This window comes from Pangasianodon hypophthalmus, chromosome 7 (assembly GCF_027358585.1).
Source record: "Pangasianodon hypophthalmus isolate fPanHyp1 chromosome 7, fPanHyp1.pri, whole genome shotgun sequence".
Taxonomy (NCBI): domain Eukaryota; kingdom Metazoa; phylum Chordata; class Actinopteri; order Siluriformes; family Pangasiidae; genus Pangasianodon; species Pangasianodon hypophthalmus.
The window spans coordinates 12,646,162-12,671,476 of NC_069716.1; the positions used below are offsets into that span (position 1 = coordinate 12,646,162).

At 38.1% G+C, this 25,315-nt stretch overlaps 1 protein-coding gene across 5 annotated transcripts in view; it reads right to left on the reverse strand.

Moving 5' to 3' along the window:
- The window catches only part of spdl1 (spindle apparatus coiled-coil protein 1), an 83,504-nt gene that overhangs the window by 27,609 nt on the left and 30,580 nt on the right, over positions 1-25,315 (reverse strand). For all 5 annotated transcript variants that reach the window (XM_026940457.3, XM_034305918.2, XM_053235671.1 and 2 more), the window contains one exon: positions 12,264-12,413. In XM_026940457.3, coding sequence (XP_026796258.1) covers positions 12,264-12,413 — 150 coding nt within the window. The remainder of the gene's footprint in view (positions 1-12,263; positions 12,414-25,315) is intronic.

The following is a 25,315-nucleotide window of genomic DNA, read 5'->3' on the forward strand; positions in this document are numbered from 1 at the left end:
GAGTCAAACCTGTTGAAAAAATGGTTTAACTCTTTGGCAGGACCCTTTGTCCCCTCAACTGTTCCTTCTGACCTTTTCATACCAGTAATGCTCCTCATACCCCCACACCTCTCCTGGATTGTTCTATTGCAGCTTCCCCCCAATCCTGTTCTTATAGAAGTCTTTAGCCCTCCTCAACTCCCTCCTCAGTTCTTTCTGTATTCCCTTCTTGACAGCTTCAGTGTCCCCTGCCATGAAGACTCTCTTCTTCCTGTTCAGTGGGGCTTTTATGTCTCTGTTGTTCCAAGGCTTCTTGTTGGGGAAGCAGTAGACCTTCTTGGTGGGTACAATCAGCCTAATGGTGGTGCCATATATTTTGGCTCATATCTTGAATACTGCAAGTCCTAGAGTGAAAATTCGTTTTGCGACTTATTTCCTAGTTGCGGTTGTGACTTATTCCTTAGTTGCGTTTCCTAAGCTGCAAGAACCATTTAGCTATGCCCGCTTAGATTTTTAGCTAATTTGTATAATATACAAAACCTACTTTTTCGAACCTAGGATTTTTGTCCTATCTTCACAATTTTGGTGTCAAACTACTCAAAACCATGTTGACATTTGTAAACAATATGGCCACCACATGTGAATCAATTTTAATAAGGTGGAGGCTAATTTACTCAAACAGCTGTAACTGACTGTTTGCATGGATTTGCACCAAGCTTAAAACATATATACAGGACAATATTCTGAGGTCATCTGCAAAGTTTGGGGCATGGTCATGCATAAGGGGCAGAGCTAGGGTCAGATAATGGTTTCTCAAGAACTGTATGCCCAATCGAGCTGAAACTTGCATCTCTTTGCTAATCTGCACGTGGATGTTTGATGATCACTGAGTTATTTAAAAGCATGTCTGCCACTGGCCAATCAGTTTTCAGCAGGTGCTTGATAGGCAAAACATTGAGTTATTATCACGAAACATAAAAGTATGGTCCCTCTAAGGAACCCCTAATAATCGATACAGTCTCACTCAACCCAATTAAAATTAATACATGGCACAGCCTGTAACAGAATGTTACCCACAAATATCATTATTATCTCTACTACTGTAATAGAGGCATTTATTCAAGCAATGTATTACAAACATTAACAAGTATACTCCAGAGAAATTTCATGCTGGAGTGGGATTTGAGCAAACTTTGTTTTACTGGTGAGCGTGAGTGGTACATGAGTGGAGCGTTCGCATGGGCCATGAGCAATTGAGAGGAGCGCACACGCATAGAGAGGAATATTAAGCGGAATGTCATGCTGCAGCACTTTGCTCAAAGCAGAGTCTAATTTACTCAAACAGCTATAAAACAGGGTTATTTTTACAGGGTCATTGAAATATTGCCACCAAATTTGTTATCTAAGGCACGTATCCCACTCAGGCAAATGAAATGACCCATACCTACCAGAAGTGGGTGCAATAATAAATAAATTTACCTTTTGGTTTGTATCTTTAAACTGTAGGGAGTAGAGTAAAATGTATTATATCAGCAGAATACCCGAGTGTAGGAATCGAGACTATCAAACTGAAGAAACTGACTGTCTCTCCTACCACACACAGGACAAAGACATTCCTTTACACCCAACAGACCTAAGATGGCTCCAGCCCGTCTAGGCTAAACATCAGGTCGTTAAACAATAAGGGATGCTAATGGTCATCGGAATGCAGAAAACCCCAAAAAAAGGGTGTAATTTACCCCTCGGTGGAGCTGACCTAGAATTGACCACCCTTAACAGAGGCCTTTTGCTTGGATTAGGGAACTGGCTGAGATTTATCACACTCCACACCGCACTACATCCTGCTGAGGTTGGAATGACCTTTTGTACTCAACTGAATCAGCAAAAGGACTCCATGCCTAAGACTCCTCCACTTTTAAGAATGTTCTTTTCTTTCTTTGTATCTGCCTTATCTTATTTCAATGTAGTCACTGGGTTGTGTATTAAGTCTGTATGGGGAACATGACTTCACACATGCTGTATCAAACAAGAGGGCAAAAGTCTCAGGTTAACTTACAACTCAGCTACGGCGACTTCTCACATGGTGGGAAGTCCGGTGCTACCTCCGAAATCATGTATTCAAACCAGCATTATATTGCAACCCCACTATTAATGGAATTATATAATATTAAACCTGTGGCATTCTGTAAACAAGCCATTATACCCAGTAGCTAATGGTCACACGTATGTATGTCGTGTTTGGTATCTGTATGTTTGTGTTCATGTGTTGAAACTGTTGATGATTTGCAATTCTCAGTATCTTATATTATACAGTAATTATGAGTATTAAAGGTAAATAAGACCACATTACAATGGACATTGAGAAGGAGGCGACCCGGAAGGGGCCACTTGCAAATTAGCCGGAGGGCCAGACAAGTCGCAACTTGCATTTAGAAGGATGTACTATTACTACTAGCTCGACAGTGACAGACCTGGGCATAATATTAGACAGCAGCTTGTCTTTTGAAAATCATATTTCCAATATTACTAAAACAGCCTTCTTCCACCTTAGAAACATTGCCAAGCTTAGGAACATTTTATCTGTATCTGATGCAGAAAAGCTAGTTCATGCACTCATGACCTCCAGACTGGACTATTGTAATGCATTGCTAGGTGGTTGTCCTGCATCTTCAATAAACAAGCTACAGTTAGTTCAGAATGCAGCCGCCAGAGTTCTTATTAGGTCAAGAAAAGATGATCACATAACCCCAATATTATCATCCCTGCACTGGCTACCTGTTAAGTTTAGAATTGATTATAAACTAGCACTACTTATGTACAAGGCTCTAAATGCTTTAGCTCCCACGTATCTAGCCAGTCTTCTAAAACATCACAATCCACCACGCTCCATAAGATCTCAAAACTCCGGACTTCTGGTTGTTCCCAGAATATCAAAGTCTACAAAAGGGGGCAGAGCGTTTTCGTATTTAGCTCCTAAACTTTGGAATAGCCTTCCTGACAGTGTTTGGGGCTCAGACACAGTCTCCCAGTTCAAACGTAGATTAAAGACATATATCTTTAGCGAGGCATACACTTAACACACACCATAACCTTGTCCTTCAGTACATCTGATTAATTGCACATTATGATTTAGGGCTTACTAATATTATTACACTAATTCCTTTCCATTTGTTTCCCTTCTTCTACCCATCCCGAGGCACATAGAGGTTGTGCCAGCTCCAATAGACAGAGGCCAACCCTGTGAGGATCCTGAGGGATCCAGAGATGGACCTGCTCTAGCTGGTTTCTGCCTCATGAGGATTTGGGTATTCAAAGCAACGCTGCCAACCCTATGTGGACTTTGAGGAAGACAACAACCTCCAAATTAATATACACATAAAATTCTATGTGACTATAAATAAATGCAGAAAGGACATTGTTCATATCACACTCTCCAGTGTCACCCAAATGGGGATGGGTTCCCTTTTGAGTCTGGTTCCTCTCAAGGTTTCTTCCTCATGTCATCTAAGGGAGTTTTTCCTCGTCACAGTCACCTCAGGCTTGCTCACTAGGGATAATTTTGTCTAACATCTAGGACTGTTGCATGTTTTTGTTTCTGTTTGCATGCTTTTTGTTTCTTATGTTCTGTAAAGCTGCTTTGAGACAATGTTCATTGTTAAAAGCGCTATACAAATAAAATTGAATTGAATTGTTGTACTTGATTTCACCTTAGTTATGCCACCATAGCCTCAACTCACAGAATAGCCTATGACTCATAGGATCATAAGTTTACATACATTAATGTACATTACATTCACTTATAGGCTATGAGAAAACGTAAAGTATGTAAACTTCAAAATATTTTAAATGATTAATTGATGATTATATGTAATGTTTTAATGTTATATGAAATAACAGTTCTTTTTCTCATTTTATGTAAGTACTATGAAAAAATAAAGAAAATTAAGGATTAAAATTAAGGCTATTTATAGAATGTGCTTGGCAGGTGACCCACAGACTCCATGCGACCACCATGCTGGAGACCACTGATCTTGATATTCTGTGTAAAAATTATATGAATATGTAGAGCGAGGTTTAGGGACCTTTTTACTTGAATTGATTAACACCAATAACCCACTCTGAAAGTAAAATAGGATGATTCTAAGAAAAAGAAGGGCAAATAGTGCCTATTCTGCATAAGTCCAGTGAGTTCAGCTTTTAAACCATAACTAAGTTTAAAGAGTTTCAAAATAATTACCCATCTCATGAAATGTGATTATTAAACAGACAGGCATCTAAAACTGAATCAAATACTATTCATAGTCCCATTCAGCATGTGTGTCTTGCACATGTGTGTTTGAGTGATGATGCACTCCTATAATGTAGTAGTTATATAAGAAAACACAGTTCATCTTACAGATTTTAATAGGGGATGGGATTAGATTCAAACGCCTTTTTCTCAGGCCATAAATCCAATCAAGCTAAAATCTATTGTACTGCATAGTTTTGATAATCTGTGAAAGGATTTTTACTGTTGACTAGGTTACTTTAAAAACATAGTGGCCATCAGCCAATCACATTTCAGCAAATACTTGACAGTTTTTGCATTAAGCTACCGTCACAAAAATTTAATAGTATGTTCACCTGTGATTCCTTCAGTGTTCTACGCAAGTTAGGCATAACTACCCACTATTAATATTTTTACAAAAATATTTTTTGCACTTAGAAAACAAGGTGTAGAAAGAAATTTCTTACTTTTACTCTATTGCTGGATCAATAGAAAATTGCCTTTTTGGACTGTTTAGCCACATCCACTCAAATTTATGATAAAGTTGCATGATATGCAAAAACTCCTTCAAAAAAAATCCTAGGATTTTTGACCAATCTTCTCAATATTGATGTCAACCAACTCGGAAGAGTGTGAAACTCAATAATTATCAAAAACTTGTTGACATTTATAAACAATATGGCCTCCACACATCAATCAGTTCCAAGGAGGTGGAGCTGGCTTAAACAAATAGCTGTAATTCATGATTGGTCACATGGATTTGAGCCAATCTGGAAATACATGTTCAGTACAAGGTTCTGAGGACGTCTGCAAAGGTTGGGGTATGTTCATACATAGGGAGTGGAATTTAAACTCAAATAGCTGTTTCGGAAAAACTGTAAGGCCGATCAATCTGGAATTTGGTAGGGTGCATCTACGTGCTAATCTAAAAGTGGATATTTCAGGATCCCTAATTCCTGAAAAAACATGGCTGCATCAGCCAATCAGATTTTAGGCATTTAGGCATTTTATGTATTCCAGGCATTTGACAATGTTCCCATTAAACTTGAATGGTAGTTTTATGGAAGGACCTACTAGTAGCTGATGCAGTCTCACTCAAATTGGCCACTGGGGCTATTCATATTCATAGGGGTAGGAGTTAAGTTCAAATAGCTGTTTTTCAGGAAACAAAAGTCCAATTGAGCTGAAATTTGGTGTGCTGCATCGACCTGCTAATCTATAACTGGATTTTAATTATCACTTAATTACATCAAAACCATTGCCACTTTCAGCCATTCAGCTTTCAATGGGCATTTTAAACAACTAGCACTGAGCTATGATAAGCTTGATAAGTATGTTCATGTATAGTCTCTTTACAGTTCTATGTATCATGCAAGAAATGGCCACTAGGGCGCTCTTTATGAGGAGTTCTTGAACCCCATATATGGCTGCTTGCATTTATTTTTTCTCCTCCTCTGCTAAAATGAATCTGGCAGCCTAAATCATAAATCATATCAAAATGAAATTTGATAAGTAGATGCAGCATGTCAACTGATACTCAGCAAAATGAAATGACCAAATTGCACCTCTTGGTGGAGCTTCAGCGCATGTGCTAATGTTTATGCCTATATCTCGAGAACCGTGAGACATGGAGTTAAAACTCCTTTATCCTCAGATTAAGACGAATTGATGTAGACCCTGTCCACTAATTTCCACCATGATAGATTTTTTTTGATAATTTGCCTATTATGCAAAACCTTCAATAATTATCAAAAATTATCTTGACATGCCTAAACAATATGGCTGCCACATGTCAATCAATTCTAGTGAGGCCGAGCCTAATTTACTCAAACGGTTGTAACTCATAAGTGGTTACATGCATTTACATGAAACTTGAAAGGCATGTACAGGCCAAGTTCAGGTCATGATCATACAAAGGGGGCAGAGCTAAGGTCAGATAGCTGTTTCTCAAGAATCATAAGTCCAATCAAGCTGAAAGCTGGTGTGGTGCATCTATATGGTAATTTGTAAGTGGATCTTATCCTGAATTTTTAATAATGACTTAATTGGTGAAAGACATTGCCACCATCTACAAATCAGAATTCCAGAGGCATCTGACAGGGCTACCACTGAGCTATTATCATGAAACTTGAATGGTAGGTTAGGGTAGGGACCCACTACTGTCTAATGCAATCTCACTCATTTTGGCCACTGGGGGTGTTATTCATGTTTATGCTCACAAAAACAAATATATATCTTAAAAAATAAGGTGTACAGTGAATTATTTTTTTTAATGTGTATGCCCCTAAGCGCTTCCTGTCCCCACCCCTTAGCAACAGAAGAAGACTAGAAGCCACTGGTGGCTTAGCCTCCCCCAGAGTGATCTCATGATGCTGTCATCCAAATTTCATGATCATTGGACAAAATTTCTAAAAAAAAAAATTAAAAAAAAGAAGCAAAAAACAGCTTTTATTGAATTTCAACATGGTCAAATTTCTGTTTGGCAGATCACAAATTCTCTGCACCTAACAAGGAAACAAAAGAAAAAAGAATCATGATTGCAGGTTAAGTGGTTGAAAAGTTACGAGCAGTTTTACTACTTTGTGAATTGGGGTTCAGACAAAACTTTTTGGAGTCCCTTAGGACAAGGTCATTTACATTACAACATTTGGTCAAATGGCATCCCCCCTTCTGAGATATGCCCTCACTTCCTGTTTGGCAAAATGAGCGTCAAATCCATTCATGTTATAGATGAACCGTCCATTGTAACAAAAGTCTGCTTTTGTTTGTGTTGGTCTCCTGATGCTCTCTTCTAGCTTTTATGATTATTCGACAAAATTTGCAGGAGAAGAAGCAAAAAAAATTTTTTTTGATAAAATTGAAAATAGTCAACTTCCTGTTTGAGAAATCACAAATTCAACACAATCACAAAGCAAAACTCAACACCTTCAATGGAATCAAGAGAAACAAGAATCTTGATTTTTTGTTAAGCACTTCAAAAGTTATGAAGTTTTACAAATTTGACAAATTATAGAGCCACCTAGAGTTGAATTAAATAAAATGTCTTGGAGACCCTTAGGGTGAGGTACTCTGGAGGTTTACCTAGTTTGGTCAAAATCTGTTACATGGTTGCTGAGGTATGCCTTCATTTCCTGTTTGGTGGCTCTGCCATCAATTTCGTTTCGTTTATGGTTGAACTGTCCCATATATCAAAAATCAGAAAAAGTTTGTTGCCTGCCAAATTTGTTAATGATTGGACAAAATTTATAGGAGAAGAAGCATAACACAACTGTTTCTGAAAAAATTTAAAATGGCCAACTGTTTGAGAAATCACAAATCGTTTCATCCCCATCAACAAGTTCAAGGGAATTAAGAGGAATTAGAATTTTGATTTAATGTTGAGTGGTTCAAAAGTTATGAGTAATTTTACAAATGTGTTCATTATAGTGCTACCTAGAGGTGAATTTAGACAAACCTTCTTGGAGACCCTTAGAGTGACGTCTTTCGGTTCTCTCAAACTTTGGTCAGAATACGTCACATCATTGTGTTATGGATGACCCATCCCATAAATCAAAAATCAAAGAAACAACTTTTTTTTTTCAGGATAGTCTCTTGATGTTGAAATTAAAATTTGGTGATGACTGAACAAAGTTTGGGGGGAAAAAAATGGAACAAAAACTGTTTTTGAAATAATTCCGAAATAATGGCCAAAAAATCCAATATGGCAAAAGTTAACATCAGCTCCTTCTCATTTTGGCTTCTGGCAGCCTACTGAGGAGGAAAAGAACATCTGCTGCCATAAACCACATATCACTCTTTACCTGCTTATTCCCCAGGACTCCTCCTCCCGTTCACAACCAGCTCCCGCGGCCACATACCCTCAACCAGCCGACTCAGGCTGAGGAGCTGCCCAGCCTGCAGCTGACAACCTCACATCCCAAGTCACCTCTTTTTTGTGTTTGGGTAAATGGTAGAATAGCTGTGCACAAGCATCTCTGGGAGAATTTCTCAAGAACCACCATCACCAGATCAACAGGGACCACCTCTCTCTACAGTTTCAGAAGACTGAGGTAGTACGTTTGCAGTGCATTGCCCCTGTCTGTTTGCCTCACTTCATAGTAGACTTCCCTGAACCAAGGTCACCACAAATGGTCCTTGTCCCTTGGCAAGTAATTTGGAAAATGATGTCGGCAGTCACAAGGCTTCTGAGATCACAGACTGCAAATGGCTTCTAAGATCACAGACTGCAAACAAGGCTTCTGAGATCACAGACTGCAAATGACAGAATTTGAGCTAATTATCTAAGAAAGTGTTTGCTTAGATGAATAGGCCAGCCAATTCATTTGGGATGGTAAAGGCTGGTACAACTCAGTTTAATCCCCAATAATTCACAAAGTGTGCATGACAAAGCTAGTGCCCGGATTAGTCAGACTCTCTTTTGGGATTCTGATTCGGGAGATCACTCAGAAGATCACCTCCACAACACTGTGTCCAGAGATGCTACCAGTTATCGTCTTGCATAATTTAGTCTTGCAGAACTAAAAGTGATGCCCAAGTGCAAACATACCAATGGCCTGATGGTTCATGATAAATAATTCAAAGGGGACCTGTGGCTCTTTGGCACCAGAAACTGGGTGATTTTTTTCTTTGTTTGAGCTTCCCTTGATAGTCACTTGATATAATCTATCCCTAATTACTGAACAATATGGGTAGGTTAGTGCAACCCCCAGCTGTACTAACTGACCAATGATTACTTTCACATGGTCAAAGGTGTGTGTGAGCATCTTGCCTCAACACTTCTACAGAAGAAAATCTCCAAGGGGAGTCCTCATGGGCAGGCCCCTCCACAATCCCTGGCTCTTCCCATCTAGGAGCAGTTAATGATTATCTCCCCTAGTGAGAGCCACACGCATCCCACACCATGCAACACTAATGCAGGTTCTAACCACAAGCACTCCCCTTAACAGCGCTTAAAATTTTTGGCCCAGTCACTAGAATTGGTGGATGGATGAGGACTGCTGCCTCCAAGTGGAAGGTTTGGAAAATCTGTCGGTCCTCAGCCTACCCCTGCACCAGTGCCTCAAATTGCTCTTGGTGTTAGGCTTGTAAGTCAAAGATGGCTTGATGATGGGTTTGGTGGAGGCTGAAGAGGGAATTGAACACTCTGTGAATAGGGAGGGCTATATGGCTGTGTATCAATTGTCAATCCTTATGAACAGCGTATGCGTGCTCATACAAAACAAAATCAAAATGAAAGAAAATCAATCTCAGCACTGAGCTGTTCGAAACAATTTCAGCTCAGGTCAGGTCAGGGTGTAGACAGTCAGCTTTGTCTCTCTCTGGCATCAAATGAGGAGTAAAAGTGGCAGATAAAGAGAATGCTGTAAACCACACCCAGTTGTAGACCTTCATTCATTAGCCACTCTTTCTCCATGACTCCTCTATCCATTCACAGCCACTATTTGACCATGAACACACAGCCACACTGTCCGCTGTTAGTGAGATATGCCCTTCTCCAGGCACCCAAGCTTAAACAGGCATAGTTCAAAAGCAGCTTTATGACAAAACATTAATCTGTATCTGCCCTGGTCTAGAATGTGGCCTGAGGTCTTGCCATGGGGTTGCAACTGTTGAGGGTTGTATGATGCAAAGGTTTTGTTATATCATATCTTCTTGCTGGTTGGCTCAGGTATTATGTAAGTTTTAATTTTCTCATGCTCAGTGCTTTGCAATACATAACTGTTGATAATGTTGACTTGTCATCTTTTCTATAGTTAAATCAAAAACTGATTAATGCAGTACACTTTATACAAAGCGATATCAAAGTGAATCACATTCCATTATAGCAGGGGTGTCAAATGCAAATTCTGCCCAGACCACTTCAGCATTTTGTGAGACCCCGAAGTGCCATAATCAAAGTCTACAATTTTTATTTTCTTTACTTATTGAACATACTGTATCAATTAACACCAATGACCTAGGCTCTGAAATTAGAATATGATGTTTCTAGGGAAACAAGGGCTAACAGAACCTATTAAAGTTAGCACTATCAGGTAATAACACTTATTATAGGTGTACTGTTTATAATAAATATTTTTTTATGAATGCTAGTTACACTAGAAGCACAGAGATATCGAGGTGAGAGCCAGTGAGGCAGCTTGCTTCACAAATCAGGAAAATAATCATGATTTTACTTTGTATATTTCCTCATGCCACCAAAATGAAAACCTGATTACTCCACTGCCAGCACAACACACAATGGGCTTCTGAATCATTTTTTATACGAGTGTGACTTACATCAAGCGCGGCACACAGTCATTGATTTTAACCCACATTTCAGCACTGTGAGATGTGAGCCCATATGAGCTTTACAATGGCAACTGCTACGTGCAAAGCTCTGTTAGTTAGAATATAAGGAATGAATCATGACAGGCTCTGCTGTTATAGGAAAATAATCAAAGACGGGTGTGACATGGCCCGATGCAATGTAGAGGACCGTTACCCACCGGAAGCTGATTATTTTCCAATAACAGCACATCCTGAAGTGTTTTATTCATCATATCCCACAGCAAATTGCCACTTTTATTAACTTTTTATTAATTAAAAAAAATGACATGTCATGTTTAGAATTATATTCAATGTTGTGGAACACTTGCATAATAAGTTCATTTTATCACTTACATTATAGCTTATACAACGTAAGTGATAGCAACTCTTTTTGCCCTCTCTCATAAAGTTAATAAAAAAAAAAACTGCAGCTTGTTATCAAAAAAATGGCAAGGTGCCCCTGAAGCCCCAAAGAGTCCTGAAGACCCATGTTGGAAAACTTAAAGGAACAGCTTTACTTTAGTCATGCTTTAGTCATGACTGCTGTTTATTTGATTCAATCTGATATTGGATTCTTCCCACTGGTTTTAATTAATGATGCTGACAGATTTAATTAGTTCTCTTGGCATGCACCAAGGCCACAACATGAAATCAATTTATAGCAAAACAAATAATTAAATATATAAATAAATAAATGTGTACATAAACAAATAAATTCCAAATATTGAATTATTTGTCCAGTAAAAATTATTTCACATTTTAAGTATTGAATTATATAAGTTATATTATATTTTGTTTATGCTGTCACCCTTAACATTCATCAAAGGAAACTGCTAAAACCAGCAAAAGATTGCAGTACTGAGAAAGACATATAAGTGCTTCAGATTACCCCATATTTTCTGCACACTAGCAACACAACAAATTATATTTGCCTTAGCTCTTTTATTTTTACTTTTACTTTATATATACTATGAAGTTAATCATTATCCACAGCAATGTCAGTTAGATGTCATGCCTGGTATGACATCTAGGAATGTTTTCTTTATAAAAATAAAGAATCATTCAGAAAAATAAAGATATATTGCCAGTCTATAAAATCATTGTGTATAAGTGCCATGCTGTACAAGCTAGTTATCAGAAAGTTTTGCAGTGTGCACTATTGTCTATGGATAACCTAAAGATCACCATGCGATTACTGTGGCTGGTGCCACAGAGACACCCTAAAGATGGCTGTGATTCTTTGAATAGCCTAAAGACTACAATTGCTAAGAACAGTTTACACGCAAGTCTTCATCACTGAACAGTTAATAACTTCAGTTTGATGCAATAGACTTAAAGTTAAAACTCTAATAATATTCACAGGTTCCTGTTAACACAGTTAGCATTTTTTAACTATGGTATACAGTTATAGAAGAGAAATTATTTATAAACACACTATACGGTGTCACCCAGAAGAGGATGGCAGACCTGGCCATCTGGCACCTGGTAGACTTCTGAAACTGGCAATTGTATTTTATGTTATATAACCATCAAGCATTCCATCTTATTGTGCTTTTAGACAAATTGTATTTTTAGATTTTTTTTTTTTTTTTTTTTTAACCAGAGCCACCTTCCAATGGGTGCAAACTCAGCTTGGCTCAATGTATATACAGGAACATATACATGTAAGGAGAAAGATTAAAACCTAATGCAAAACTTGTTAATAAATTACCTCCAAAGCACTGTAGAGTGACACGACCTCTTTTTCTTTTTCTTCCTTTGTATTTGCAAGTGTCTCTAGTTGCCTCTGAAGGATACAATTAGCCAGCTCCAGCTGCTGTTCTCTGTATACCAATTCCTGATGCTTCTGTTCTAAGGCAGCCTTAAAGAGGAAAGAAAAAAAAAAAAAAAGGACATTTAGATTAAAAGCATTTCCCTTGACAGTCCTTTCACACACGCCTGTTTGAAAAGACATTTATGCTGTACAAAACACAGTGGGGAACAAAAACTGAAAAAAGAACAGAAACTGAACAGAAAAAAATGTGAGTGACAAAGACAACTACCCAGCCTGATGGTGTTGCTGTAGTGCAAGTTTTTATATTTCGGTCTATATGATTCTTTTTTCTTATGAAGCATTCTGATATTTTTGTTTGTTCTGATTTCCCAAAATTGGTTTGTCTACCATTTTTAACAACTTTCTTTATAACCTATCTTTTTAACTGCTTCTTATCAGGTACTCCAAATCTAGCAAAATTTGGCATGAATCATACAGAGAACACAGGCAAAAAGAATTCAGACATGCCAAACCATAAGGCTGCTGATGTTCATTGAAATCTAAATTAGTTATAACTTGAGATCACAATTAGGGATGCAACTATCAATTATATATATATATATATATATATATATATATATATATATATATATATATATATACACATATATACATACATACAGTTGAGGTCAAAAGTTTACATACCCCTTTCAGAATCTGCAAAATGTTAATTATTTTACCAAAATAAGAGGGATCATACAAAATGCATGTTATTGTTTATTTAGTGCTGACCTGAATAAGATATTTCACATAAAAGATGTTTACATATAGTCCACAAGAGAAAATAATAGTTGAATTTATAAAAATGACCCTGTTCAAAAGTTTACATACCCTTGATTCTTAATACTGTGTTGTTACCTGAATGATCCACAGCTGTGTTTTTTTGTTTACTGATAGTTGTTCATGAGTCCCTTGTTTGTCCTGAACAGTTATACTGCCTGCTGTTCTTCAGAAAAATCCTTCAGGTCCCACAAATTCTTTGGTTTTCCAGCATTTTTTGTGTATTTGAACCCTTTCCAACAATGACTGTATGATTTTGAGATCCATCTTTTCACACTGAGGACAACTGAGGGACTCATATGCAACTATTACAGAAGGTTCCAGTTCCAGAAGGAAAAACCATGCATTAAGAGCCGGGGGGTGAAAACTTTTGAACAGAATGGAAATTTGTACATTTTTCTTATTTTGCCTAAATATCGTATTTTTTCATTTAGTACTGCCCTTCAGAGGCTACAGAAGATAGTTACATGTTTCCCAGAAGACAAAATAAGTTAAATTTACCCTGATCTTCAAATTCAAAAAGTTTTCACCCCCCCCGGCTCTTTTATATATATATATATATATATATATATATATATATATATATATATATATATATATATATATATATAAAAACAGTGACACAATTTTCGTAATTTTGCCTCTGTACACCACCACAATGACTTTGAAATGAAGCAATCAAGATGTGATTGAAGTTTAGACTTTCAGCTTTAATTCAAGGGAATTAACAAAAATATTGCATTAACTGTTTAGGTATTATAGCCATTTTTTACATAGTCCCTCCATTTTCACGGGCTCAAAAGTAATTGAAAGTTGACTGTAGATTTTCTTTCCCATCTCTGTTCTCATTCCTCTTTGAGGACTAAGATCTGTGTAACGTTCATGCCCCAGATTTTAATCACTTCTATAATTTGAAATAACTGACAGAGGCAGAGTGAGGCTGAATTAACAAAAGTTTCTGTGGCAAAGTGAGGCAGATCACATTGCTTGCTTAAATGCAAGTGACACAGGGGTAACTACATTTTGAATGACATTTTTACTGCCTTATCAAAGGATATTTGTTACTTCCACACTTATTCGGTACCTACATTTCATGTTAATGACAATTTTATGTTAATGAGCAACAAAACATAAGGATAAATAATACACCCTCATTTTTCACACATGCTAAACTATGCAGTCTCCGTAAAAGAAAGGAAACTTGTTCAGATTGCACCTGAAATTAAGATGGTTTTGTTGCCTTAAATGAGATGTCCCAAACATAGCTCAAAAATAGCAACACATATTTTCATATGAGTTTGTTTTGCTACTTTCAGTATGGTTTTAGTAATGCTACGTAGTACAATTAATCAACTACTTGCTTATATGGAACTACCATGGGCACAATTGTTTCTTCTTTTGGTGCTCAGGCAAGTTGTGCCAGGCTAATACATGTTCGTATAGATGACAGTGAATGTTACCATTTTGCCAAACGCAGAATGTGTTCATGACATTTTGTGGACTTTCGTGATTTGTTCTATGTACCCAGGTCCATAATCAGAATCAAAATTTTAGTGTGGTCTGCACTGCAGAAATGTGACCTACTTCATATATCACAGTCCCGACTATGTACCACACCAATTACTCATTTCTAATTTTTGTTATTGTTTTGATATATTTGGATTATTATAATTATTTCACAGTGTCACTGTAAAATGCAACCACAATAACCTGCTCTGTGCCATTTATTTATTTTTTCTAGGAACAGTTCTATTTCCTTTCTTGTTCACAATATACACCTCAAATTTTTGAGTGTGCTCCATCTACAGAAATTTTCTGATGACTCTGTGATAGTGGGGTGTGTAAGTGAAGGGCAGGAGTCAGAGTATAGAGCTGTGATCTAAAGCTTCATTGTGTGGTGTGGAAGGAACATCCTACAGCTCAACTTGGCCAAAACAAAGGAGATGGTGGTGGACTTTAGAAGATCGCCCCTGCCAACACCTGTCTCTATCCTTGGGGAGGACATGGTAGTGGTAGAATCCTAAAAGTACCTTGGAGTGTACCTAGACAAAGGACTGGATTGGACATGCAACACTGAGGTAGTCTACAAGACGGGAAAGAGTAGACTCTATTTTTTTGAGGAAGCTCAGGTCCTTCAGTGTATGCAATAGGATGCTATGTTTGTTCTACCAGTTGGTTGTAGTGGGCAGTATGCTGGGGCAGTGGTGTCAAAGCAGGAGATGACAACAGACTAAACAAACTGATAAGGAAACCTGGACAGGTCACTGGGACCAGTCTGGACTCCTTGGAATCAGTTTTTGGAATCAGACAGGATTCTGGCTTAACTGCTGTTCGTCAAGAACAATGTCTCTCACCCCCTACATGAACACCTAATCATGCAGCCTCACACTTTCTGCTCCAGACTACCAGCCACTATGCAGCAAAGAGCAGTACAGTAAGTCCTTCATACCCACCACTATCAGATGCACAACTGTGTTAACTGTGCTATAACACAACATTTCTCCTCCTCTTTCTCCTCCTGTTACTCATCTGTATAGGATGCTATATCTTTGGTTGCATCTGATAAGCTCTGCGTGTCTGACGGTGAATCACCGGCTCGAAGCATCAAAGGCACAGTTGTAATTTAGCTTATAGGCTAATGAAAAAGGCCCGGAGCTAGGACATAGGCCATAGTAGCTGAACATGTTGTCCTCTGGATAGTTGCTGGCCGAGCCACAGCCGTCAACGTGGAGATGGATGTCCTTGTGTGAGAAATGATGTTAGAGCAGAAGCTCTATAAAACACTATATAACAATACTGCGTGAGATCGCGCTAAAGCAGGAGCCAGGTTTTCTTCCCACTTCTCACCCATTCTTTCTCTGCTGGGTCATTATACTAGCGCAGTGGGTTTTCCCAGCAGGATGCATGCTTTTTGTGGTTAAGTAAGCTGGTTTCAATTACATACACAGCTACAGGATCTGTGCTCAGACAGCCAACATAAGCTTAGCCTCACTAGAGGCTGGGGACAGACAGCAGCTGAGCAACAGTCTTCAGTCTGGACATTCCTTGCACTAATTAAACATAAAATGGTCAAAGGCTTTCTCAACAGCTATGCCTGTGAAACCTTTCCCAGGTGACTGAGAACCGACAGCTGAGCCACTATATGAAGGACGAGAGCTGCTGATAGGATATTTAAGGTGTGCATTAGGGAGGGATTCTAATGACTACACTACAGGAGTATTAACTTAAAATTTTGCCATCAACCCAGCATTTGGGGCTGGGGCCCAGACAAATTCCAAACCTATCGAGAAACCGTCTATCCCAAGAAAGTTGTTTTTTTCCCCGAAAAGAAGCACAATCAGAAAGATAGAACAAGGAATTCTACTACACATGCTTCCAGAAGAAGGACAACAGTCCTCATCTCATCTCAGTCTTTAAAGACCATCTGTTAGACTGGGTCACATCAGTGAATCTATGAGATGCACCCTTCAGGCACAGTAGTTATATCACCTATATTTATGTGCCTACCTCATTACTTGAAAGTCATATAATGAATTCTAGATGAACTCTACAAGCCACCATATGTACTAGGGGGGAAGCTTTGTGTACATGGGTGGGAATGGGGTGGGCTCAAGGGATACAAAAAAAATTAGGTTTTGAACTCCACCTACTTAAAGCCTAGTGGCAATCCTGACTAATTTAGACTAATCTTGCCTAATCCACCTTTAAGGAATTCTCTGAAGTAGGCATCTTGAAATAGATATCCCAGGTACCACAGACAGGGAACATATCCTTGTACCAATGAAGGCACAATTTCCAATTCTCTGCACCTATGGGTTTGGCCCAATGATACAGACAAAAATAGACAAAATATTCTCAGCATGAGATATGACTTGATGGGTGTATCATCAAGATAAGAAATTGTAATAATTTGCTTATTATCTGAAGGATATTTGATTGGCATTAATTTAGGTGCATCCAGTGATAGTCTGTACAACTCATTTGTGGCAAGAAGCAAAGTTCAATAAGAAGAAAGGTATGCATCAATATAATGCAGAATATACACATGGCACATGAAAATATACACAAATGCAGTGAAAAGAACTGATAGACAATTGGATAATGATAAAACATTGTTCCGGTTCACCACAAGATGGCTGCACTGGTAGGAGATGGGATGTTGGACCATTAAGAAGAATGTTCCAGTTCTTTGAGGAACAATGGAGGTAGCCACTTCACAGTCAGTGCTCCAGAAATGATCAAAGGTTCAAAGATGATTGATTTCAAGCACTTGAATAATTCTATCAGTATGTACAGGGGCATTATCATCAGAATATGACATCATCAGGAAAATGTGTTCAATTGCACACCTGTACACCTGGTCCTGTAAGAATGCCTCATATTTGTTGCATCATATTTGTGATAAGACCATGCAAAGCAATCACTGGGCCTAATGATTTACACTAGATGGCTGCCCATAATATTACTGATCCCCCACTGTACCCACTGTACAGTTGGCAATAGACATTATGGCTTCCTCTAAAGATAAATCCATCTGATGCAAAAACTATGGTTAAAGGTGACTCATCAGAGCATATTACTTTTTTAAAGGTCCAGATTTAAAAAAAAAAAAAAAAAAGATTTAATATTTAATTTTTGTGGTTGTACTTTTGGGTTATTTAGCAACTGTGCTGTAAAGTGTCCACCGGTCAGTCGGTGAGTTTTAGCATGGAACCACTTTACTACTGATGTTTGTACATTTGCCATAGACTCCCATGACTTTTGAGACAGTTCCCCTTGAAAGATTAAATGATTTTCCAGTTTTTGACAGATACACCTATGATTCAGGCACCCATTACTTTTTTGGCACACTAGTAGTTGCTTTAAGTTGGTTCTATAGCTTAGCCTTTTAAACTTGCAGCATAACTCCTAAACACACTTAAAAGTTTATAGTGGTCCAAACACTGATGGTATTGGGTTTTTTTTTCTCAAGTTATTAGGCATCCAAACACAAGTGCCTGTAACCCTGCTGGAATTGTAAGGCTTTGTCTGCTTATTAGAGGGAAAAACATAAGGAGGATTTTTTTGTTCAGGTTTTTCTTATTTAGAGGTCCGTGCAAAAAAATTTCTATTGCGTTTGTTCGAGTTTTTCTAATTCTTCTTTCACTTCTTTCATTTCTTTCTAAAATGTATCATGCATACCAAACCATGAAACCTCCCGCTACTAAGGCAAGTGAGATGGACCTGATTGGCCCAATAGCAACACTATAGTGCACGAGTTTACATTTTGGCCCATATCTCATTCACCATAAATCCTTTAAAAAACAAATTGTTTTTTTCTTCTGATTTTTTGGGTTCTCCCAAACACAAGGCCTTCAGCTCTGCCCACTCAGATTTTAAGCTAATTTGCATTATACAGTCCCCTCTGAAAGTATTAGAACGGCAAGGCCAATTCTTTTGTTTTTGCTGTACCCTGAAGACATTTGGGTTTGACATCAAAAGATTAAAATGAGACAATAGATCAGAATTTCAGCTTTCATTTCCTGATATTTACATCTAGATGTGATAAACAACATCTTAAAACATGGCACCTTCTTCTTGAACCCACCCATTTTTCAAGTGATGAAAAATATTGGATCATGTGACTGACAGGTTTTACTTGTTGTCCAGGTATGCCCTGTTAGATTGTTTTTTAATAATAAAAGTTTGGCCTGTGAAGACTGTATTTGTTGTTAAAAATAATAAACCAACATGAAGAACAGAGAGCTGTCTATGGGAGAAGAGCAAGTCATTCTGAAGCTCAAAAAAGAGGGAAAATCTATCAGAGCCCTTGCATAATCATTGGGCATATCCAATACAACAATTTAGAATGTCCTGTAAAAGAAAGAAACCGCTGGTGTACTAAGAACCAGACTGAACAGGTCAGCCACGGCAAAACAGCAGCAGTTGATGACAGACATTGTGAGAGCTGTGAAGAAAAACCCAACAACAACAGTCAGTAACATCACCAAAAACTTCCAGAGGGCAGGGGTGAAGGTATCACAATCCACACCAAAAACCTCCATTGGGCAGGGGTGAAGGTATCACAATCCACCATTCAAAGAACACTTTGAGTCCAGAAATATAGAAGTCATAACACAAGATGCAATCCATTCATCAGCAGTAAGAATCGAAAGGCCAGATTGGAATTTACAAAGAAATACAGAGGTGAGCCACAAACGTTTTGAAACCAAGATTAATCTCTACCAAAGTGAAGGAAAGGCCAAAGTGTGGAGAAAGAAAGGATCTGCTCATGATCCAAAACATACAAGCTCATCAGTTAAGCACAGTGGAGCCAGTCTAAAACCTTCCACTTGTCATGGCTTGGGCTTGCATGGCTGCTTCTTGAATAGGCTCACTAATCTTTATTGATGTAACTCATGATGGTAGCAGCAGAATGAATTCAGAAGTCTACATAAATGCATCCAATCTAACTGGAAGGAACTTCATCATGCAGCAAGACAATGATGCAAAACACATTGCCTACACAAAGGATTTCATCAGGGAAAAAAGTGGAAGCTTTTAGACTGAGCAAGGTAATCACCAGACCTTAACTCAATTGAGCATGCATTTAACAACCTGAAGAGAAAACTTAAGGGAGAAACCCCCAAAGCAAACAAGTAAAAGAAGCTGAGCTACAAGCCTGGAAAAGCATCACAAAAGAAGAATCCAACAGTTTGTTGTTAGTGGGTTGCCACCTTGATGCATTTATTGCAAGCAAAGGATATGCAACCAAATAGTAAATGTTATCTACTTTAATTTACTTTAAGACTATTCATATATTTGTACTTACCTAAAAATTGGGTGGTCTGCCACCAAAGATGCAATGTTCTAAGTAGTTTAACATATCTAGATGTAAATATCAGAAGATGAAAGCTGAAATTCTGAACTATCATCTCATATTCATCTTTTGATTAGCATATCCTCACAAAGTTGGTATCAAACTACTCAGGAGTGTGTGAACCTCAATAATTTTCAAAAACATGTTGAGAACATCTAGGGAGGTGAAGCCTTATTTACTCAAACAGCTGTAACCCATTTGTTTGCACAGATTCTTGGGAATTGTTAGCCTGATCATGCTAAACATAGTTACTGATGCAGTAGCTAAGTCATACAGTCAGGCATTTGAACAGTGACACAATTTCCGTAATTTTGCCCCTGTTGACTATCACAATGGATTTGAAAATAAGTAATCAAGATGTGATTGAAGTGTAGACTTTCAGCTTTAATTCAATGGGTTTAACAAAAATATTGCATTAACCCTTTAGGAATTACAGCCATTTATTACATAGCCCCTCCATTTCGACAGACTCAAAAGTAATTGGACAATTGACTGATAAGCAGTTTCATGGCCAGGTGTGGCCTGTTTCCTGAGTATTTCATGACAAATTAAGGAGATAAAAGGTTTGGGTTGATTCCAAGTGTTGAATTTACATTTGGTAGCTGTTCATGGGAATTTTCAATATGCGGTCCTCAATACGTAGTGCAATGTGCAGTCTTGATAATCAGGTCTATCAGAGAGATAGCAGAAATGTTAGATGAAATGTTCTTAAATGGCCAAGTCAGTCACCTAACCTCAACCCAATTACAAGGCCTGGCAAAGCATCTCAAGGGAAGGCACTCAGCATTTGGTGATGTACATGGGTTCTAGAGTTCAGGAAGTCATTCACTGCAAAGGATTTGCATCCAAGTATTAAAAATAATCCTTGTATTTATATTTATGTTAGTTTGTCCAATTACTTTTTAGCCAGTAAAAATGGAGGGGCTCTGTAAAAAATGGTTGTAATTCCTAAATGGTCAATGCAATATTTTTGTTAAACCCAATGAATTAAATCTGAAAATCTACAATTCAATCACATCTTGATTGCTTCATTTCAAATCCACTGTGGTGGTATACAGAGGCAAAATTATGAAAATTGTGTCACTGTCCAAATATTTATGGACCCAACTGTATTAATGTGTTAATTCTAGAGGGAAGTGCCTGGTTTATTCCAACAGTTGTAACCGTTGCATAGATTCAAATAACAGGTTTGAGGAGGTCTACCAAGTTTGGGGCCCGATCATAGATAGGGTGTGGAGATGCATTCAAATAGCTGTTTCTTAGGAATGATTACTGGTTTAGTTTACAAACAAGGCCACCTTCATCCAATCAGATTTCAGTAGGCATGAGCTATTGTCACAGAACTTGATAAGTATATTCATATATGGTTGCGTTATTGTTCTATATAACTTGGCATGAACTTCACACTCAGGGCACTATTTGCAAAGGTTGCTTGGACCCCGCAGAATGCCACTTGTGGCTATATTTATTGTTATTTATTGTGTGTAAACATTTTGTGGAAATAAAAAGTAGTTAAAAAAAAAACATGGCATTCACCCCTGTTGAAGTCCACATCAACCCCCAATTTGTTTTCTTTGTAATGAATTGCAATCTGTTCATCTATGTTATAGGTTTATATGTTCAATCCAGTCGCACATCGAGAATGTACCTTGCAGAAAAATGCTGATAAATGAACACATTTAAGAGGAGTTGTTGGTGTGTAATTGAAACTGATGGGGGTTTTTTTTTGGTCTGGCCTATATGACATTGGACAAATTGTAATGTGGCTCATTACCTTAAAATGAGTTTGACACCTTTGCCTTAAACCACGGAAGCCTTTAAATCAGACATGTATATATAAAGACAATCTGCCTTAACAATCACTGGGTCACCTCATTTTATAGTTTATAATGCACTTATCTTGGGTTAGTCAAGATCTTAAGCTTAAAATTAATCTGTAAATGCCAAATGACAAAGGACAGACAACCAGTTTGTGGATCACAGGCTCGCAGTCCTCTGATTTGCTTGTTAAGCTATTTTGTGCTTGCTTGTTTTTGGCTTGAATGAGTGATTGCTGCCTCCTCTCCTGGAGTTTATGGACTAACTTGATTGACAATGATGTTTGATGTTGTGATGGGCTCTAATTCTATGTGCCATTCTGTTTTTCATCTGCCTTGGGGGATACTCATCCATCATTGGTATACTTGGAACACAGGCCTCCATTGGAAATGGTTTTATATTCTTAAGGTACACTTGCATGGAAGGTACACTTGCATTATAAATAGTATGCATTTTAAAACTGATATGACATCCAAAATGGATAAATATCCACAGGGGCTCACTCTGCCATTTCTCGATACGTGGTGATGGAATTATATCTTTCTGGTTGAATCTGTGCCAGTCTGATCACTTCTCAAGGAATAAATAATAAGATCTTGCGACCTCTGCAAAAACTGGCGTCAACTCCAAGGAACCATTTCCCTGAAACCGTCTGTATTGGTTACCTAAACATGAATCTATAGATCTATAAATAATAAAGGGGTGTTTCTTTGTGATGTCATTATGGACAAAATACTAGTGAAATATAGTGCCAACAAGTGACATTTTATATCAAAACTTGCTTTCTCCTCCTGGTTATAAATATTTTCACACTAGCCTAGGGGGTGGTCTTGCATCTGATTGACTATAACAATGCTTTTAAAGCTGCTAAGTCATCATATTATTCTTGGTTTAGAAAAATGATTGCTCCAGTAACCCTAAGACTCTGTTTTTCACAAGCAAAAGCTCTTAAAGCCTATCGTTAGTCCCTCAGTATACAGTAAATATTCAGTGAACATTGTAATAGATTAATGAACTTTTTCACTAACAACATTAAGGGGACTAATAGTAGCATTAGCTCTGCTGCTGCCTCTGACACCACTGACTTAACCATACTTTCTTCTCCGTCTACTTGTTTATCTAGCTTTGTGACACTTACTTCTGTTTTTACATTATTTACATAAACACATTTCCAAGACTAGGACCTTGACTTGAATACATCCCTATACCACTTCTTAAAAAAAATGCTCATCTGTAATATGCCTACTGTAGGAACTGTGTCCGCGATATAACTGCTAAATATTACCTTTAACTTTATATTACCTGGACACTTCTTGTTTATATAAACTCCACTTTCTGCCTACCTGGGATGCTCATAAATTCCCATCTGAAGCCCACATGAGGTTATCTGCAAGACCAATGACCAGGATAGCCACCACACCTAAGACTCCGGGGGCGGGGAGGTGTGGGGGGGATTGCTGGGTGGCAGAGTCATTAAAGACTGTCTCTCCATGCAGACAATGGGAGAGAAAGTCATCCAAACCTCTGGGGTTAGATCACCAAACACACTTTTCTTTGAAAGACATCAAATCTGAAAATTGCACAGAATGTTCATAATCTCATTTTTCATACAATGTGTTGTTTGTGTGATGATTGCATGCTTCATGAATGTGTTATCCCCATGTTTTTCTGAAAGGCACCGGGAACAGAACAACTAGGTCATGTTTGGTGTCAAATTCATTGTAAAATCATTCTTTGTAAAATCATACTTTGGAGTACAGGTTCATGATCTAGCCATTTTATAAACATGCGAAATTTGTCCCAGTCCTGAGGGCAGTCCGTGGGGGAATGTGAATTGGAATTCCACCCCAGGAAAACAAATTAGCACCACTGAATGAGGAGAGGAAGAAACCTTAAGCCCCCCCAAAATGAATGAGGAGAGGAAGAAGCTTTGAAAACACAATTACAAGTTTCTAGCCCTTATTCACCTGCTCACTGATGTTCTGGCAGTAGGAAACAGAATGAATTTGGTCTTCCAAAAAGAGGATGTGAAAATTTCTTCCATCCAGCACATCATAAACATGATACTAGCTAGCTTAAATGACATTTTGGAAAGGCCAGGTGAGGCAGTACAAGACGGTAATTTCTGTGGCATCTCTCAGACTCATACAGACAAGCGAGCTTTGCAGTCTTACACGGACATCTCCACTTTTAAAAAGTCCATCAAAAAAAGATTCTCTGCCAAAGATGTAGTCATCATTGCAGACCTCGACACATTACTCAGTGCTTCTCATTATCCTGATTGTGGTAACGCACGACAACACTAAGTTTGAGGCGTTGGAGTACATCAGCGAATATTATGGTACACCAAAGGACGGAGTTCTGCCACTGCTGCTGCAAAAAAAGACATGCAGAGGGACTTTCTGCTGGTAAAGCACAGTACTGCCAATTTCTGATTACTGTCCACAGCAAAATGTTGCCAGATTTTAGAACTGTTGCAGATGTGGCACTCATTGTACCTGTTTCCAGTGTGGCAGCTGAGTGCAGTTTCAGCCTAGAAAATAACATTAAAACCCTACTCAGAAGTCACCTGACTGAGATGATGATGCAGAATCCCAGGACAATTGCTTCAGCAAGAGTTCAACTAGATGTGTTTGATTATGCATGTGCAAGTGAACGCTACAGGGCATTCCGAGCAAGGATTAAAATTTAACTCTGCCATATGATAGATTGAAGAACGAAGACAGCAGCAAAGTCATTATTAATGCACAGTTCCAAGACTGGTGTTTAAAATACGTTTTAATGTTTTTGATAGTTTGATCAATTAGTAAATATTGTTTGTTAGGATTTTGGACAATATAGACTTTGGACACTAGATGGAACAGACATTTCACCTGTCTCTGATTTACTAGACTATTTAAACTTTCCCTTTTCTTTGTTCTTTGCTCAGTCCTTGTGTTCCTCATGTTTGTACCAAGGCACTGTTTTGCCATTTGTTACTAGTGCTTTATCTTTTGCTGCATGCCTTTTGACTTTTAAAAATCATAAAAGATTTCGTCTTTTTGGGATATTTTGTGATTTTCACTTTTTTTGGAGTCTTCTGTTATTTTTGGCCTCTGGATCATTTGCAAATTTTGCCTGATTACTTGTTGTTTTGGACTTCTGTTTAATGGTTGGATTGTTTTTGGATCTCTGTTTGCTCTTTTGGTGGAACCTTTTGAAGTAAAGATTTTTCTGTTTCTTCCCCTGTCTCTGTCTCTTGGAGTTTCTCTGCAATTGAGTCCAGCCTAGTGTAAGAAATGTGGTCTGCCCCGACCCAGCTTCCACTCCAAAGTCCAATGTCTTTCTGACTCTAGATAATCCTATCACCTTACCGTTTGGGAGAGCACATCTTAATTTATATTAAGACGAAACACGTTCTTAATTTATATCGAGACAAAACCTCATTTACATTGTAAGCGGGAAGATTAGGGTGAACTAGTATAAAACGCTTGAGAAAATGATCAGCATACAT